The 19,771-nt window shown below is 38.0% G+C and overlaps 1 protein-coding gene across 1 annotated transcript; it reads left to right on the top strand.

Moving 5' to 3' along the window:
* Positions 1–19,164: 19,164 nt before the first annotated feature.
* On the top strand, positions 19,165–19,536 carry LOC140246656 (uncharacterized). Its single transcript, XM_072325995.1, has one exon. The coding sequence runs from the start codon at positions 19,165–19,167 to the stop codon at positions 19,534–19,536; it is 372 nt and encodes a 123-aa protein (XP_072182096.1).
* Positions 19,537–19,771: the final 235 nt, after the last annotated feature.

Genomic DNA, 19,771 nt, shown 5'->3' on the forward strand with positions numbered 1-19,771 from the left:
GGAGAAAGTGTTTAGCGGAAGAGCAATATTTCAACAGAAACGACGAATTTAGTTAAATCATCAGTTGTCTACCATTACGTACAGGTTAAGAGTACAAGCTTAATATTCTGCAAGCACGTACACGTGTCCCTAAAGATATTTCGTTAGGATTTTGAACTGAATCAGATCTTTGCAAACTATGTTAAATGGTATTCAAGTGTATGTGCAGTACTATTCCTCACGGACGTTCGCTGCTCTGGACATGGTGAACTTCAGCGGTGAATAAAAACTTGTTCCTCTGGGAAAATCCTAGTATGATTGGGTTCATATTAAAGCTTGAGTTATACTCTTTCAGGTAAGATGAATAATTTGGAGAATATCCTACTTTTTAAATTTTGCCTTGTTTTGGCTCAATTGTACATCGTTCAAAATTCTGACCCATATATGTTTTCTTTTATGAATTAGAACAATTTTCCACTTACCAGTGAACTTCATTAGGAAACTAATGGTTTTGTGGATGAATTGTTTCACGTCAAAGTCCACGACTATCTTGTCCTGCCACAGCATAAAGAAGGTGCATTCAGTTTTCCTCAGCCAGTAGAATGTGTCAATCTCTATCGTCTGTGTATTTCAATGAGGCAGGGAAGAATCGACAATGACTTTCTCATAATGCAAGGTATTGCGAAATCACCAATTATGATCATATATTTCTCTGCAAGGTTGGTGAAAATTTGACCTTTTGCTTTCAGGAAGAGTCTAAGTACTTTGCCCCCCCCCCCCCCCGTAATATTTAACTGGGGGTCCCGTAGTGGTAAACGGTTCCCATTAAATTACATTTTCTATCAACCTCGCGATGATATATACCGCCCAAGTTAGGCAAAAATCTGACCATACGTTTCAATTAGATGGAATTATGAAACTTTTCCCCAATCCATCACCCGATCTGCCATTACAGAAAAACAAATTTATTCTTATCAATATCATTACCTCTCCCAAGATAGGATGTTATGTTTTTATCGGTGTATGTTTGTTTCTCTGTGTGCAAAATAACTCAAGAGGTTGTGAATGGATTTTGATGAAACTTGCAAGAAAAGTTGATAATGACACAAAAGAGAAAACAGACTATTTAATGTTAGTACTTATTTGGGGGTTTTATGGCTTTTTGAAAGATTTTAAAAATCTTTTTGCAGATAGGGTCACTGGACTTTGGAGTTCAAGCTGAATGTATTTGAGGTTGCATACACGCTCTAAAGCGCGGATTCTGCTCGGAAGAGGTGCCGCGTAGCTTGAAAACTGATGGCGTGTATATTCGAAAGGCTTCTGTATTGGGAAATCGGACAATTTTAAGCATGTAAGGAAGGGAAATTGGCTGCTTGGCAGAGGTCTTCGCTCTCAGAGGGCTTTTTTATAGTTAAAAGTCATCATTATTACTATTGTCATTATTTTTCTTATCATCACTAGAAGTGGCTTGGTTTTTCCTGATAATTTTTAGCTGCTATCGAAGAAAAAACAGTAGAGTTCCTTTGTTTGCGATCAGATGGCGTTTAATTGGCATTTTGAAAATTTACATGTGAAAGCTATTTTACTGCCTTTATCCTTGACGAACATGAACGTACTCTTCTTTACAGATGTCATCATGTGTTGTCAGTTAAGACTATCAATAGATGTTGCAAAACAAAAACATGCATGCAATAACACAAGCCACGCATAAACCGAATCCTTTTTCTTTTTATGTTTTCTATTGAATAATAAACAATATAACAATACAGTCATGTCCTTACACATATTAAATACATTAGAATGTCTGGCGCTACCTCAGCGCTGTATAATGACTGGTTACACTAGATCTGAAAAAAAAACATTTTTTTTTTATTTAAGTCTATTATTATTACCTTTTTTTAGAAGCAATAAAATGTTATGTTTTGTACTTCATGCGAATAAAAGATATCAAGCATGTCAAGTGGTCAAAAGAAGGGTTTATATTTTGAAATTTACATCCATTAATGTAGAACCTGGGGGTGTTTCATAAAGCTGTTCTTAAAGTTACGAACGATTTAAGAACGGCTGTGATCAGTTCTGATGTGCTTTACTTAACAGAATTTCAATAATGAGCATAAGAACGGATCACTAGCCGTTAAGTCTTTCGTAACTTTAAGAATAGCTTTATGAAACACCCCATTGGTACACAGTGGATAAAAATTGATACATGCTGAAGTTTCGCCTGATTAAATGAATACTTACTCTGATACACACAGTCCTCCCGCCTACAGACTGGGAAATGGTGACGTTGCCCTTACTCCATTTCACAAAGAACTCCTCGCCGTATCGACCTCGCGCTTCAACGAGGCCCCTCTCCGTCATCTCACGTTGAATCTCCTGCAGAATATTAAGTCTTCATGTACATACACCTGCTTCTGATGAGCATCTGCCAAGTACCTTCATACGACAACAATACAGAATCTTGCTCACACAAACACACACAGACACAGACACAGACACACACACACACAGACACACACATACACACACACACACACACACACACACACACTGATACGAATACATGAAGAATTCCTTTCCAAAAGGTGTTTAATTGAATTGTAGTGTTAGTGCGAAAACTTTGACTTATTTTACACAAGCTTCGAGGCATTTTCATACAATTGCATTATGTCCCATGTTTATAGGAGTACTCCATCCTGGGATAAAAAAAGAATGTGCAAAAAAAAAAAATATCCTGTTTACACTGCATTATAAAGAATTAATATTTTGGGAGATTTGTGGATTTAGCACATTTTGGAACAAAATACGTAGCACAGTTATCTACAACACGCACATTTCAGTTTTGCGGTGGCTGAAACTTTGTGTATTTCTTCAGGATGATATGTAATCTTTTCGTATTCTCCTCATGTTTTCTTAATGATCTCCTCTTAAAAAATGTATGTGCATATAGAACTGAAATATTTCACAGCTAACAATATTCATGTAACATGTGGGTAATCTGGGAGGCTGCACAGCTATTTAAAGAAAGCTTGCCAGAGTGGCATTACTCAGGGGTCAACGTACCGTCAAGTACCCACGATGGTATCTAATTGGATCCCGCTGCGCTTAACATATTTTGGAACAAAACTTTAGTCTTATTTGATTATTTGCCTGATTTCTCAATTTTATTCATACATACATGTAGCCTAAATGCAAGCACAAAGTATGCCTATGTATGGGTTGAAAAACCTTGTAGGATGACAGCATTAATGTACATGTATATGAAGGCGATAATTTGGCATGACAGAAACTGACCAGGTCTAACAAAAATATCTATTATCCACAAATTAGAAAATACCATTAGAAAAAAGAAGAAGATATTTTGAGCATGGTCCAACACAAAGTTATCGTATGATTAGTTCCCGTTCTTCTGTGACAATATAGAGTTTTAGATTTTCACGACGGGGACGTGCAGAGGAAAAAAAAAATGTTCTAAGCATGCGTAAAACGCGCATCAAGTCGATATATTTATAGCTTAGGTCAATAGGTCGTCTAAGTTTTTCACTACGCGTTCTGGGCTATTTTGACGTCAGCTCAATTCACGACGTAGAGAGCTACTTCACGCCCCCATCATACGGGGGCGCCATTTTATTTTTGTATACATTGCGTCCCAGCGTGATCTAAAACTACTTTTCAGCACGATGCAAGGGGAGAGGAGAACGTCCAGTGCACTTGTAGTCTCAAATGTCCGCGCAGTAAATCTAAAGCTCGCTTATATAACGAGAGGATGTGACAGCTTGACGTGCTCGTTATCAGTATAATGTAAAGTTGCACATGCTTAAAGAGTTTAAGTCAGCGCTTTGCTCTTCACAGTGTGTTTGAAATCTCTGTGCGATTTAAAGTAATTCGAATTCTAAAAAAGAAAAGCCAGAAATGTTGCTGTGGCGACTGGTATGCCTCCGCCACAATGCATGATTTTCCTTATAGGTCTATAGTACATGTGGACAAGGTGTGATGACAGTTTCACATAATTGGCAAAATATTAAAATGACATGTGTTGTCACAAATGTGTTGAATGTTCACCTTCCTTAACCTACGTTTAATGGATAAAAGGGAGAGCATGAATTTGGGGATTTGAGGATTTTTACTTGACTTTTACAATTTTGTAAGTTAAAGGGATTGCATAGTTTTGGTTGAGACTTAATTTCAGGTTTCTAACCTTTTTTGATGAGATGATTAGAAACCTATTATGAAATATGAAAGAGCATGTAATTCCATGAGGAAATCAACGTTTGTTTGATAAAAATCGGTTTTGAAATGGCTGAAATATCCAAAACAGAGCGATTCTAATAAAGTGTGGGACCCACCTTTTATTACGAGCGCTTTTTTAACTTTGTTTTTGGATGTTTCAGTTATTCAAAACCGATTTTTATCAAATAAACGTTGATTTCCTCATGGAATTACATGCTCTTTCATATTTCATAATAGGTTTCTAATCATCTCATCAAAAAAGGTTAGAAACCTGAAATTAAGTCTCAACCAAAACTATGCAATCCCTTTAACTTACAAAATTGTAAAAGTCAAGTAAAAATCCTCAAATCCCCAAATTCATGCTCTCCCTTTTATCCATTAAACGTAGGTTAAGGAAGGTGAACATTCAACACATTTGTGACAACACATGTCATTTTAATATTTTGCCAATTATGTGAAACTGTCATCACACCTTGTCCACATTTTTATCAAATAAACTTTGAATTTCTCTTAAAATAGTATGCTCTGTACTACTTCATTTTTGTTTTCTTGGTTTCTTGCAAAAACTTAAAAGCCCAATTATCATCTCCACTAATACTGTACCGTTCTTTAATGCATTGAGTAAGTTTCAAGGTATGGAGAAAAGGTGCAAATTTTGTATACATTGAGTGGTGAACTGTTTCCATTTTCAACTGGCCTTTGACCCTTGACTTTTGACCTTATCACCCTAAAATTCATAGGAGAATCACTGTCATCCAGAACATGCGCAAATATGTGACCGTGCACCTCAAAACGAACATAAAGTCGCACACACTGATTTTGTGTGAGGACTGAAAAAAGGTGAAATGGGTCAACCTAGCCGAACTTGACTTTTTCATATTTTCTGAAAGAGCGGGTCTTCTTTTACACTTTGCTAAAATTTGGTATCATAAAACGGGCAGGAAAGTGTGTTTTTTTTTTAGCAGTTTATCTCGAACATTTTTGGTAGAATAGTGTGACTAGGTGTGTCTTTAGAATCCTTTTTCATTTCTGAAAAACCTTGTCCACTTTCTTCACTTTCAACTCTAATAACTTTTGAAAGGATAGTGCTACTGCTTTGAAAGTTGGCATTAATTATGGACAGAATGTGTTAATGAGGCATGCTCAATTTCAGTTTAATCTGATAATCCCTTCATTGTTGTTACTCTGGTGGTTTACTTCCTGTTTTTTTGTCCCATTCATCGCACAGCCAGCACGGTTTGGTAAAGATTAAGCGCTTGAATAGACACTGTACTTCAGAGCCTCTTTTTTCAGTTCACACTTTTCCTGAGTTTGTGCTTTCTTTCCAATATTTAGATAGGTTAGGAGAGTCCATTTGATTTGAATTATATATCATTTTAAAGCTTAAAGTCTGCTCTTTCAGAATATGGTCTTAACTAAAAATTCAAATCTGGCGACTTTTTGTTTGTTTTGAGGTGCAGGGTCACATATGTACTAAGTTTCAAGACAATTTGAGCCACTTCCGAGATATGGAGGAAAAGGTAACGTTCAGCACTTTCACTTGATATTTGACCTTTTGACCTTTGACCTTTTTTGGCTAAAAAATTCCTAGAGAATCTCTATTCGGTAATACGTGTATACACCAATTTAAAAAAACAAAATCCTGCAGGCATTGCATAAATGTGAGGGAAATAGTTAAATTTTGAAGAGTTTACCTTGACCTCTCAGACCCTTTGACCCAACGACGCCAAAATTTCTTATGTATTTACTCCCACTTAGTACATGCATTATACTATGTTCCATGACGATACCTTAAATTATTTACAATATATGGAGAAAATGAAATTTTAACATTTTCACTTGACCTTTGACCTCATGACCCGAAACTCTCATCAGAGAATCTCAATTTGGTAGTACATATATACACACTAAGTTTCAAGAAAATATCTTCAAGCATTGCATAAGTATGGGGGAAAGAGTGACATTTTGAGCATTTGACCTTGACCTTTCGACCTTTGACCTTGAGCAAGTGTTGATAGACATAACTTCACCCCCTCATACAGATATATGCATGTTTCATTAGGATAACTTAAAAGGTTTTTTAGTTACGCTGTCCACAGAATTGACTGCGGACTGACGGACGGACGGACGAACTGACGGAAGGACAACCCGAAAATATAATGCCTCCGGCACCACTTTGTGGTGGAAGCATAAAAAAGAAAGAAATATTGGTGTATTAACCATGTTGCAGAACTTCTGGTGCATGCATACATCACATCGAGGGTTGACATGGGAAATTCAGTATTGTATTATCTGAATAAATCACAAATACACAGACTTCAGCGCCTGCAGAATAGCGCAGCTAGAGTTGTCACCATGTCCAGAAAGAGTACAAGCATCAACTCTCTTCTGAAAAAGCTACATTGGCTATATGTTGAACAGAGGATTGAGTATAAGATCAGTTTGGTTGTGTACAAGGCACTGAATGGCAGTTCTCCATCATATATATGTGATCTACTAGAGCCATATGTCCCAGCAAGAGAAAATCTACGTTCTGCAGACAAGTACCTGCTGGTGGAACACAGAGCACACAACTCTTGGGGAGCTCGTTCATTCCGCGTGGCTGCTGCAAAGATATGGAATGGCCTTCCACAGTCTATCCGCAGAGCTCTTACCACAGAATCTTTTAAAACAGCCCTCAAGACCCATCTCTTCAAATTGAAAAACTAGCCAATGTGTCAGAATGTATGTTTACACATTTGGAGACAATTACTTCCTGGAACTATTTCTTTTTATTTTAACTGTCATATCGCAAGCGGTGCACCCATGAAATTTAAGCTGAATTATGTATTTATTTTGGAGCAAGCGCCATGAGCGCCTGACTTGACGGATACCGGCGCTATACAAGATTTCATCATCATCATCACCCATAGTTTTGGCTAATCATCTCAGAGGCTTGGAAAGGAAATCTTGTTATTATCATAATGATGTTTACCTGAGAGCAACCCTGTATGTCATCATGAAAAATGAAGGGAACCGTGTACATCTCTCCTGCTCTTGTGTGCCTTGGTATGAACGCTTTGCAAATGATCTTTTTGCCGACAAAGACGTTGTTGAATTTCACAACAATCCACCACTCAGATAAGTGGTTGATAGTCAACTCTAAAGTGGTCTTATCTAAAATGACAGAACCAGATGTTCCAGATGCAATGGAGAACAGCTCCGAGCCTGGAAAATCAACAAAGCAAAGAAAACCCGGAGAGTAATATAACTTTTGACTACAAAACGCTTTGTCTACTAGTTTTTATTTTCGACCCTCTTACCATCCATATCAATAAATATGCTTACAGAGACATGATTTTTTCAGTGGGTATCTTTTTGATGAATTAATTGTGACTACATTATTTTATTTGCTCTATAACATTTATGATAACGCATTGTAACAGGGATTACGAAATCTTCGTCCGAGCATGTGATTTACTGTTGTGTTGATGTTGTGTGTGTGTGTGTGTTTTTTTTTTTTTTTTTTTGGTTGCTTCGAAAGACCTGAAATTATGGACTGGGTTGTGGGGAGCAAAAGTATGATAAACTAGAAATGTCGCTTTGGCGACTGGTATGCCTCCGCCATAATGCATGATTTTCCCAATAGGTCTAGATAGTACATGTGGACAATGTGTGATTACATTTTCACAAAATTGGCAAAATATTGAAATGACAAGTTTGTCACAAATGTCTTGAATGTTCACCTTCCTTGACCTAGGTTTAATTGGATGAATAGGAGAGCATGTATCTAGGGATTTAAGGACTTTAACTTCACTTTGACCCATTCATACATTTAGGCATTGAGTAATTTTCAAGGTACAGGTGTGGAGAAAAAGTGCAATTTCTGAATTGAATAGTACAGTGTAAATTGTTACCATTTTCATCTGGCCCTTGACCCTAAAATTCATAAGATAATCACTTTCAGGTAGAACATGCATAACATGTACTAAGTTTCAAGATAACTTGAGCCACTTCGAGATATGGAGGAAAAAGTTAGTTCAGCACTTTCACTTGATCTTTGACCTTTTGACCTTTGAGGCAAAAAAAGAAGAAAAAAAAAACTTTCCAGAGAATTTCTATTAGGTTACACATGCATACACCAAGTGTAAAAAAATAATAACCCTGCTGGCATTGCATAAATATGAGGGAAATAGTAAAATTTTGAAGTGTTGCACTTGACCTTTGACCCCTGACCTTTGACCCCATGAACCCTACATTCTCTAGATAATCACTTCCAGTCAGTACATGTATATACTATGTTCCATGAAGATACCTTGAACAATTTTCCAAGGCACGGAGAAAAAAAAGAAGTTTTGATATTTTTACTTGACCTTTTGACCTTTGACCTTTGACCTCATGACCCAAACTTTCACCAGAGAATCTTAATTGGGTAATACATGTATACACTAAGTTTCAAGAAAATATCTTCAGGCATTCAATAGATATGGGGAAAATAGTGAAATTTCATGTATTTGACCCTGACCTTTTGACCTTTGACCTTTGACCTCATGACGCAAACTTTCACCAGAGAATCTTAATTGGGTAATACATGTATACACTAAGTTTCAAGAAAATATCTTCAGGCATTCAATAGATATGGTGGAAAAAGTGAAATTTTATGTATTTGACCTTGAGCATGTGCACCCAAAAGTTTGTAGGCACAACTTCACCCCCTAATACACATACATGCCAAGTTTCATTAGGATACCTCAACAGGTTTTGATAGTTTGTCCACAAAATTCATTACGGACGGACGGAAGGACGGACGGACGGACGGAAGGACGGACGGACGGACGGACGGAAGGACGGACGGACGGACGGACGGAAGGACGGACGGACGGAAGGACGGACGGACGGACGGACGGACAACCCGAAAACATAATGCCTCCGGCACCACTTCGTGGCGGAGGCATAAAAAAAAAAATGGTTACAAATGTGCATTTGATGTAGGGACTCAAAGTAAGAGGCGAAAGCTTGTCCCCTGAAGAGATCTAACACAGGCTTTGACTACTTAGAGCTGGAATCCCGAGTGAACAGAACCAGTGCCTTGAGGTGCCTTTGGTATAGTCATAACTCTGAAAGCCGAAATTTCTCGGTGTTTTTTTGGTTAACGGCACTGTTTATCATTTGGAGGAGTGATTGTAACAAATGTTCAAGATATTATTTTTGATGCATATGTGTAGGTCAGTTGTATCACAAAACCTACTACAAAGTATAAATTTCGCGATAGATCGTAAGAATTAAGGAAATATCACTATTTTTCCTACCATTCAAAAAGCATAAGTGTCTGAGTGTACACAGTATAGTGTAGAAACAAACATATATTTGTACTATTGTCCACATTTTTAATATTTAAAAATACTTACAATAAACTATTGTGGGTCGCATTTTCACTTTTTCCTAATTCACATTTTAGAATTATTTTGAAGGGCTACAGCTGGATTCTTACTTCGTCTGCAAACGGTAAACAATGCCCTTAAAATTGTCCTGTCATTTTTGAATCTTTGAATAGGTGTATGGTAGTTTCCGTTTGATAGTGTTCCTAAAATATGCATTTGATAAGCTTTCAACACATTTCGGCACAAATTAGGCATGCTTTCACGTACTTGATCTCTGATATGTTTATTAAACATAACTCCCCCAAAATGAATCATTGTGTGGATTCAGTTCTACAGTTTATTCATTGTACACACTTACACACACAGACATGACATGTGCATATTTGTTTTCTTCTTTTTGCGGAGGCGGTCTATAAATGCTGACAACAATTAGGAAACGCTACTTCCAAGCAGGGGAGGGGGGGGGGGGTTGGGGTAAGGATTGTTTCAGCAACAAATTAACCTGGAATTGTGGTAGGTATTTGAAGTAGATGTCCATAGTGATAATGGGTTGTGTGTGTAGTAATTGCCTAGAAAGTTAAATTGTCTAAAGAGTAAAATATTCTAGGGGAGCCGTCTCTGGGATGACTGCCCTGCGTAGTGAAAACTTCAGGTATACTGGTATTTTTTTATCGGCCCTTATCAATTAATGAAAAAAAAATATTGGGGACACATTGTTTGCTAGTGCTATGGACAACATATCTTCATTTCTGTGTATTTTTGCCCAGCACGCGTATATGATATGTCTCAGAAACATGAGCAACAATGAAATATTATTTCTTCCTTATTTTCCGTTCTCGCAATTCATAATTTCCGATTGCAGATGCCACAAAAACCCAGCATAAGTGCATTAAAATAGTTCCAAAATATGAGGTTGAGATAAAAGCAACGACTGTAAATATGAGCTATAGTTGTAATAAGAATGTAGCCCGACTATACCGTCTACAGTTATGGTTAAAAGAGAAAAACAATGATATCTCCTTATATTTCAGGGTTAAGTGGAAATATCTTGTACGGTAGGATGTTTTGTGATACAAGAGAGCAACACATATGCATCAAATGTGTTATCTTGAATATTTTTAGAGCCACTGTCCCAAAGATAAACATGACCTTAAATTGATATATTTGTAACCGTCTTCGTTATAAGGGAAGTGAAATTTATATCACAATACCGTCATGGCGATGGTATATTACAGTCGAGACAAGATCAGGCTTGGTGATCATGGCACAATGGGGCATGGTAACTTTGATTGGTTCCTCGAGCTGTTTCTCAGATGAAGAAAACTTCAGACCAACTGCTATCACCACTTCTCTTTCTTTGAGGACCAGCTCATCAGGGGTTTCCAGTAGTGGTTGCACACTAACTCTGTGCTGGTCTTCTTTCCCGATGACAACTTGTATGCCAAACTGACTCAGATCTCGCAGGGTGGGGACAGAATACTCCTTACTGGCTGATGTTGATCCCTCTGAATATTCTATATTAGTATCAAAATGACTACAGTATGCAATCTTGGCTTGAATTTTCTGTCAGTATCAAAATGAATACAGAATTATGACAAGAACGAACGACATGATAGCTGTATAAATTGGTTACAGCTCGTTATTCCGAAGGTTCGTTAATCCGAAAATGATACAAGGTTCATTATTCCGAAGCTTCGTTGATCCGAAAATGAAATAAGGTCTGCTATTCCAAAGGTTCGTTAATCCGAAAACGAAATAGGTGCGTTAATCTGAAAAAATGTTAAAGGGTTCGTTATTCCGAAGGTTCGTAAATCCGAAAACGAAATAGGGTTCGTAGTTCCGAAGATTCGTTGATCGGAAAACGAAATAGGGTTCGTTATTCCGAAAGTTCGTTGATCCGAAAATGATAATAGGATCGTTATTCCGAAGGTTCGTTAATCCGAAGATAAAAATAGGTTCATTATTCCAAAAGTTCGTTGATCCGAAAAATAAATAAGGCTCATTATTCCGAAGGTTCGTTAATCCGAAAAAAAAATATGGATCTTAAATTCCGAACAAAGGAGTAAAATTCTTGTCGTGACAAAATATTGTGTTTTAATTAGAATACCGTCTTATGTGTTCGTTGACACCTGTGCGCATAGTTATGTGTGACTGTGTGTATTGAGGTCAAGTACATAGAACGTTTGAAATTACTGTTTATACGCCCATCTCATCTTTCACCGCCATTATCGTCGCCTTATAGCCATCGTATATCAGTAGTCTAAAATTTGTTATCATCATCATAACAATTCAGGAGAGGCATGCTCACTATGAAAAGGGGATGCCAGCATACTCAAACTCTCTTTTGACACATGAACACATACGAGCGCACGAACACACACACACACACACACACACATGCAAACAGCCAATCACAAACACACGCGATTTCGTACAAACTTTTTTCAACGATGTAGAATGCCGTCGTAATTTGTAATTTCATTTGTGCATATATAGGCCTACTGATGATGAGAGTAGAGGTATTTTCTCCTCCGGAGGATGAGCCTGTCCCCTCCGACTCCTTCTTCAATTCTTCATCATTGTCAGGAAAATACATTCATTATTTGAAATGATTAAAAGAAGGAAAAAAAAAGACACACACACATGCGTGGTCTTAAGAATAAAGGCTATTAAACAAATAAACAATAAAATATACTCAACAAGCAGATTTCAAATGCTACATCGCTTTTAGTAAGCTTCACTGTGAAGAGTGGAATGTAATCGAACTTGTCCTACCGATCAGTCAATAGGTAGGAAATAATTTTTGCATGAATTCAATGAGAAATTTGATGCAGCTCTTCACTTTTTTGTGTGATATGGTAACACATGGGATTCATGTCGTTATGGTAAATGACAAAATGTAAGCCAGTGTATGTATAATTGCTAGCTCTCGTAAAGTTAAGTAAATTTCGTTTTAGTACTCCATAATGATATTCTTTGCCATGACACTAGTCGTATTACATTCGCATGGATTCTAAAAAAAAGTTACATAGACATGTTTGCATTCGGTTCACGCCGAGGATGATACTTGCAATCTATGCTCTTGTGTTATTACATCCATCAGAAACAGTGAATTTCTTGTAAAGAATGGAATTAAACGTAGGCCCACATTGTATTTCAGCTTGTTCCCCGTCATTTCTTGCTACAGCAAGTGCATTTCTTTCATTTCTCATGTCTTTCAATTTTTTTTATATACCCTTGACTTTAGTAGCTTGACGTCTTTTACATGTGCGTTAAATTATTCATTTTCTAAGAAGAAATGCGTGTATATAGGCCTACCTGTGTGTATTATCTTCATGTGTGCGAAAAGAAACTACAAATTTTCTGTGTAAAACCCGATTTTTGGACACCAGTTAGGTGTACTGTTTGGATAGTCAAGTTAGGATACCCATTGTTAGAAGTCTATATATATATATAAAAAGAGCTGTTAGTTCGCATGCATTTCACTTTTTTTTAAAGAATAAGATTTTTTTTTTTTTTTGAGGGGGGGGGGGGGGTGGGGGTGGCCGCAGTCACCATCATTAAAAGGGAAGGCATTCAAAATTAAAGGAATCGTATAGTATTGGCTGAGATGGGGCTTCAAGTTTCCGACTTTCTTTTCTGAGATAATGGAAAACTTCTCATGACATATGAAAGAGCACGTAATTCTACGAGGAATTCAAAGTTTATTCGATGAAAATTGGTTTTCAAATGGCTGAGATATCCAAAGCAAACGGATCCTAATAAAACGTTGAACCCACCTTTTGTTTAGCCCAATGTGTTTTACATTTTTGTTTGTATATCTCGGCCATTTCAAAATCCAATTTTGATACAACACACTTTGAATTTATTTTTGAATTGTATCCTTTTTGAATTTCTAAGGTGATTCCTAATTGTCTTGCAAGAAGTTAAAATTTGAATCTCCCATCTCAACCCAAACTATATTATCCCTTTAGAATACCTTGCCTGTATGAAATAAATTTCTGTTTAAGACATTAATACACACACATCATCATCATCATCATCATCATCACCATCATCGAAAACACGTTGCAAACTTGGAGCCCCATCTCAATCGAAACTGTACCATCCTTACAAGATCACGTGTCTTTCCATTTCCCCTCCCCTTCCCCTGCCAGTTCCTCTTGACTCTGCCGTAGTGTATATCAGGGCAATCCCCCTCCCCCTCCCGACTACTTGTTAGTGATAAGGTTAGAGTAAAGGTTAGGGTTAGGGTTGGGTTCAGGGTTATAGGATTAGCGTCAGAATTAGGATAGGGTTAGGGGAAGGGGAAGGGTCCGGGGTAATTGCCCTAGACCCCCTTGATTTTCATTTGATTATCAGATTGATATGAAATGCTGATACCGCGGCAACAACACTTTTCACTGTGAATCTAGTAATAATGAAAGTTGCCCTGCGTTATCATTGTTGATACCATCGATAATTATAGCCATTACTACTATTAATGATACTTGTTAGTCTTGTCAATACGTATTAATCATTCTCTGTATTAGTATTATCGTCGTTACTGTTAATATCATGAAAAATGTGAAGGTGTCTGAAGGTAGGACATATAGAAAAATCACACAGCCCCTATGCTCTGGATTGTTGCTCAGGTAAATAATTGTTCAGACTGAACTAAAATCGAAATTCTTGTTTACGCTACTTCTTCACGCAACCCGAAGTGCTTAGCTGAAAATATACACGTGTATAATCCTCCCCCCAAAAATATCGAATTTTCATTGCGTAATATCCAAGCATGTTTTTTTCCTGGTTAGGACAACTTATTTATCAGTGAGTTTTTTTTTTTTTTTTTCATTTTCGGAATTACGAACCTCATTTCATATTCGGGTTAACGAGCCTCATATAATTTTCAGATTAACGAGCCTTATTTCAATTTCGGATTAGCGAGCCTCATTTCATTTTCGGATTAACGAGCCTTATTTCATTTTTGGATTAACGTGCCTTATTTCATTTTCGGATTAACGAACCTTCGGAGTAAAAAAACGAACCTTATGATACATTCGGATAAACGAACCTTATCATATATTCGGATCAACGAACCTTCGAACAACGGACCCTATTTTATTTTCGAATCAGCGAATCTTCGAAATAACGAACCTTCGAAATAGCGACCCTTATTTCATTTTCGGATTAACGAACCTTCGGAATACCGAATCTCATTTAATTTTCGGATTAACGAACCTTCGGAATACTGAACCCTTTTTCATTTTCGGATTTACGGGCCTTCGGAATAGGGAACCCTATTACATTTTTGGATCAACGAACCTTCGGAATAAGGCCACAAATGTTCGGATTAACGAGCCCTTTTTCATTTTCGGATTAACGAACCTCTAGGTAATTTGCGTGTTTCGGATCAACGAACCTTCGGAATAACGAACCTTCGGAATAACGAACAGCACCCGTATAAATTTATCAGCCAAAGTTGAGTTTGCATAGAAAGAAAATATATATCGGAAGCCACCTAGCATTTGCCGAGAAATTTGTAGCATATGTATCTTGAAGGAAAATTTCATAGACTCACATACTGTTTTTGCATTGATTCAATGTAATTTGAACATATTATTTCATGGAATAATGTCAGTTTTCCTTAATTTTCATTTCGCACAGATGCAGATGTCCAACTTGACTATTCAGAAGCATGTTTAAGCAAAAATGTGTATCACTATGCAATATTATTTCATTTTTATATTGAACTAATTTGATTGGCTAAAGATGTATATTTATTTATACATAGTTACCAGGTCCACCAGCTTCTGATCGCAAGACTCGACTTTTGGGTGATGAGTCCAAACTATGCCTATAGAGATCAAATTAAAAGAAACGAATAGTGTTCAGTATTAAAGAGGATTTTGCATCACTGCGCTGGGTTTATTATCGTCATAAACAGCCCCCCTCCCCCACACTTTTGGTTCGTGAAAAAAAAAAAAAAGAAAGGAAGGAAAAAGGGAAAAAATAGGGAGAAAAATCAAAACACCAATGAATTTGCAGATTTGAATATCCAAAGATTCCGCCCTTGCATAAAGTTCCCGTCTAAGCACTAGCAAAAGCGGGATGTAGGGGGGGGGGGAATGGGGGGCAGTCGCCCCCTTAAGATTCTGAATAATTCTGAGTGCACAAGACTTATCACTTACATTCCGAAAAAATCAAAAGTTTCCTCATGTACAAGGGGAATATCACATTTTAATCAACCCTTTCCTCTTTCGGTTCCCCCCGAAAATTATTATTATTATTATTATTTTTTTTTTTAATTTATTTTTTTTATTTTTATTTTTATTTTTATTTTTATTCTTATTTTTTTTTGGGGGGGGGGATATTTTTCTCAAATACTCCATCAAACATGCGTATACGAGATATCTCAATTTCATTAAAAAGGCAAAAGCTCCCTCGTACGGGAAGAGTGGGGATAGTACTCTCCCACCCTTTCTCCATATTCCCCCCCCCGCCCTGTGCATACTAATAGACTATGGCTATACACTTCGAGTTTTCAAAATATATGCCACAAAATGTGTACACAAAAAACGTTTAACTGCAATCAGAAAATACAGAATCTCCCTCATGTAAGATGGAGAATAGGGCGTATTAATCCTCTCCCACATTGTCCTGCTATGTCTCATATGTCCCATATAAGCCCGAAGTGGCGAAAGGAATAAAAAGACGATCAATTGTTCCCTCTGGTTGTAGTTTCTGCATATTTGAGTAGCAGAAGAAACTCAGATTCGTTGGTTCCTGTTAATCCACAGGCTACACCTACTTAACTATATACACCAATATAAGCCGTTCAAATCTGTAGTCAATACGACTTTTTAACTGAATATTTCACACGGCTCACCTCATAATCATGTCTTGAACAATATCATCACGTGCATACTGCAGAGGGACCTTCCCTCTTCCGTCGGTAATATTGGGGTCTGCCCCATGCTGAAGGAGATAGAGGACAAGGGCTTTCTCAGGTGGAAGATTGCCATCGTATGAATCCGCGATTATCTGTGTTTAACATGGAATATAATGTGTTTGTATACAGAATTTACCTGGGGCAGTGGCCACATATTTCACACAAACACACACACACACACAAATTATGATTGGGAATACATCATTTAATGCAATATTAACTCACACACGTTACTAGAAGATCCTAAAATATTACATTTTGCAGAATGAACAGTCATATGTGTTATTCCTTCACTATGTTCATGCGGCCGAGTAGCTTGATTGTAGTCTTAACGCTATTACAATTACTTTGCACATAATCACCCACATAACTGAGTTATGTTCTTCATATCATAGGTAACATTTCTTTATGTATCTCTTCGTTGTGCCCTTTGCACAATTACCCCCCCCCCCCCACTCAGTGAGTGGCAAGATTTTCTTTATGTATCTCTTTACCTGGGGCCATCTTCCTCGTCAAGCTTAGCTTATGATGATGGTCCCCTGCATTTCATTTTTATCATTTCCTATTGCTTCCTTTCATATATGATATTCGTTCTTGAAAAAAAAAAAAAGAAAATGTATGTAAGATCCAAACGTTACGAATATTAGCTGTGTAAATGGCTATGTAAGTATTTTGTTGATTTGTTGATTTGTATTGATTTTGAAATGCAGAAATAAAAACTGAACTGAACTGAACTGAACATGAAGCGAGTGTCCAGGAACCCATAATTTTGCTGCAGCTGAATTCTTCCATATCAGGTACTTTGCAAGTTACCTTTCCAAAATTGCATTAACAATCATTTCATGTTTGGAAACTGTCGAGAAATTACTCAAAGTATACATGACCATTCAGAGAGCGTAGATATTTGAGAAGTAAAAATATGGCATTAATTTCTCATGCACAAGTCATTTAAGCAGGTCAAAGCCATTAAGGTGCCACTGCATATAGCTAGGCTGCATCCAAGTTAACTTGTATTTTTCGGCCATTCTGACCACCGAATGATCAGAGCTCTCCACAGTCTACACATAGTACCATTACGTCGCAGACCAAAACTCGTTTTCCATCATTCAACATAGGAAAGCGGTGTGTGCCAGCTATGAAAGAGCAGTAAGCTCCCCAGGATGGTCAACTGACTGCCCATATGGTCCCCTAAGCGGTGACAGAACAGAAAAATGGAACCAGTAGAAACTGATGATTTTTAGGCGGCTAAAGAGGTTCTTTGGTTCAAGAAATGAGTCCAACAGGACTGGTTCGATGAGAATAATGTTGAGATTTGGAGACTCTTGGCGGAAAACCGTGCTGCATACATCAGATGGCAGAGCAACATTATTAATTCTCCGTCCAGGAAAGACCATTTAAACACCTGCAACATAAAGCCCAACGAGAGCTATACCCACCATGCAGGATAGTTAGTGGGGCAGAAAAGCTGACGAGGTCCAGTACTACGCAGAGTCAAACAACTCAAAGGAGTTCTTGTTGTCTCTAAAGACCGTGTTTGGCCCCGAAAGGCCTAGTACTACTTTACTCCTTGCAGCAGACGGAACCACATTGCCCAAAGACAAAGGCAGCATCAATGATCTTTGGAGGAGAAATATTTCTCCACTTTCCTGAATACTTGGTAAGCCCTCCAATGTTGACACCGCAGTCCTAGAACATATTGATAAAAGGCCCCAAGTGGAAGATCTCTATCTTCATTAGTATATCCTTTGGTGAAGTTCTATTGTATTTAAAGGCTATCAACCAGACACGGCCTGGAAAAAGCTCCTGGGATGGACGCATTCCTACTAACCTGTTTAATGCTGCATCCCCTGTCTCCCTCAACATATTACACAGCATCCTTGTCGATATTAATGGCTGAAGAGCCTATGCCTCACGAATTCAAGGACGCCAGAGTTGATTAATATTTTTTTTTTATCAAAACAAAGGAAACAAATCAGATTGTAGTCATTACGGGGGCATATCGCTTCTGTCTATCGTCGTTTAGATACTGGCACGTGTCATCCTGAATATTGATCCCAACCATCTCCGAAACATCTCTGCCAAAAGCTCAGTGCGGTTTGAGACCAGTCCGCAGCACTGTAGATATGGTTTTCACAGTAAGGCAGGTCCGAGAGAATATTGCATTAATAACAACTTGCTGTAAAACTTGTCATCAGTGACAAGTTGTCATAGATGTGACAAGCTACTGAAATTCTTGCATCTGATTGGCTGAGAGCAAATTTGTCATAGAAATGTGGCAGTTGTCACTGATGACAAGTTTTATGAAACGGGCCCCGGATCAAAGCATCTGACAAGGTAAACAGAGACGCCTTCTGAAAGATCCTTGCAAAACTTGGCTGCCCAACTAAGTTTGGGAATTTCATTCTTTTTTTCCATGATGGAAAAGAATGTTTCACCCTCTCCAATATTGGAACATCAAATCCCTTTGAAATCGCCAAATGTGTGAAACAGGGATGTGTACTTGCCTCTTCAATCCATTCTTCACTTGTGTACTCACCCAAACTTTGCGGGACTTGGAAAAAGGGGTACACCCGAAATACAGACTGGATTGATCACTCTTTGACCTGAGGAGACTTTGCAAGAAGCACTTTTTTTTTTTGGTGTGCAAATGACTGTGCCCTTATGGCGCATTCAGGGACTGATCTCAAAGCCATCTTCAAGCCCCAGCGGCTCGACTTTTTCGGTATGGAGATTAGCCATGAGAAGACAGAAGTTCTCCACCAGCCATCACATGGAACCACATCAACCCTACCGACCATCTCCACTGAAGGCACAGAGTTGAAAGTTGTTGATCAGTTTAAGTATCTTGGTAGCATCATTTCCTGGGACGGTAGTCGGGACAAAGAAATATCCACGTGCATCAACAAAGCGAGTCAGTCACTTGGCCGCCTTCGCTCACGAGTGTTTAGCCATAAGAACGTCAAGCTGAAGACGAATATCGAGGTGTACAGCACAGTTGTCCAATCAACCTTGCTGACTGGATGTGAAACTTGAACCCCTTACAAAAGTACCTCAGACTTGAATGCTTTCACATTAGAGCACTGCGTCAATCATAGGGATAAAATGGCAGGCCAGACTAACAAACCTACAAGTCCTCAATAGAACAGGACTCTGCAACATCGACTCCATTATGCTGAATGCCCAACTCCGCTGGACTGGATATAATTGTGATCCAAAGGGATACTAAGCGCCTTCCACGTCAAATTCTCTATGAGGTGCTCTCCCGCAG

This window comes from Diadema setosum, chromosome 3 (assembly GCF_964275005.1).
Source record: "Diadema setosum chromosome 3, eeDiaSeto1, whole genome shotgun sequence".
Classification (NCBI taxonomy): Eukaryota; Metazoa; Echinodermata; class Echinoidea; order Diadematoida; family Diadematidae; genus Diadema; species Diadema setosum.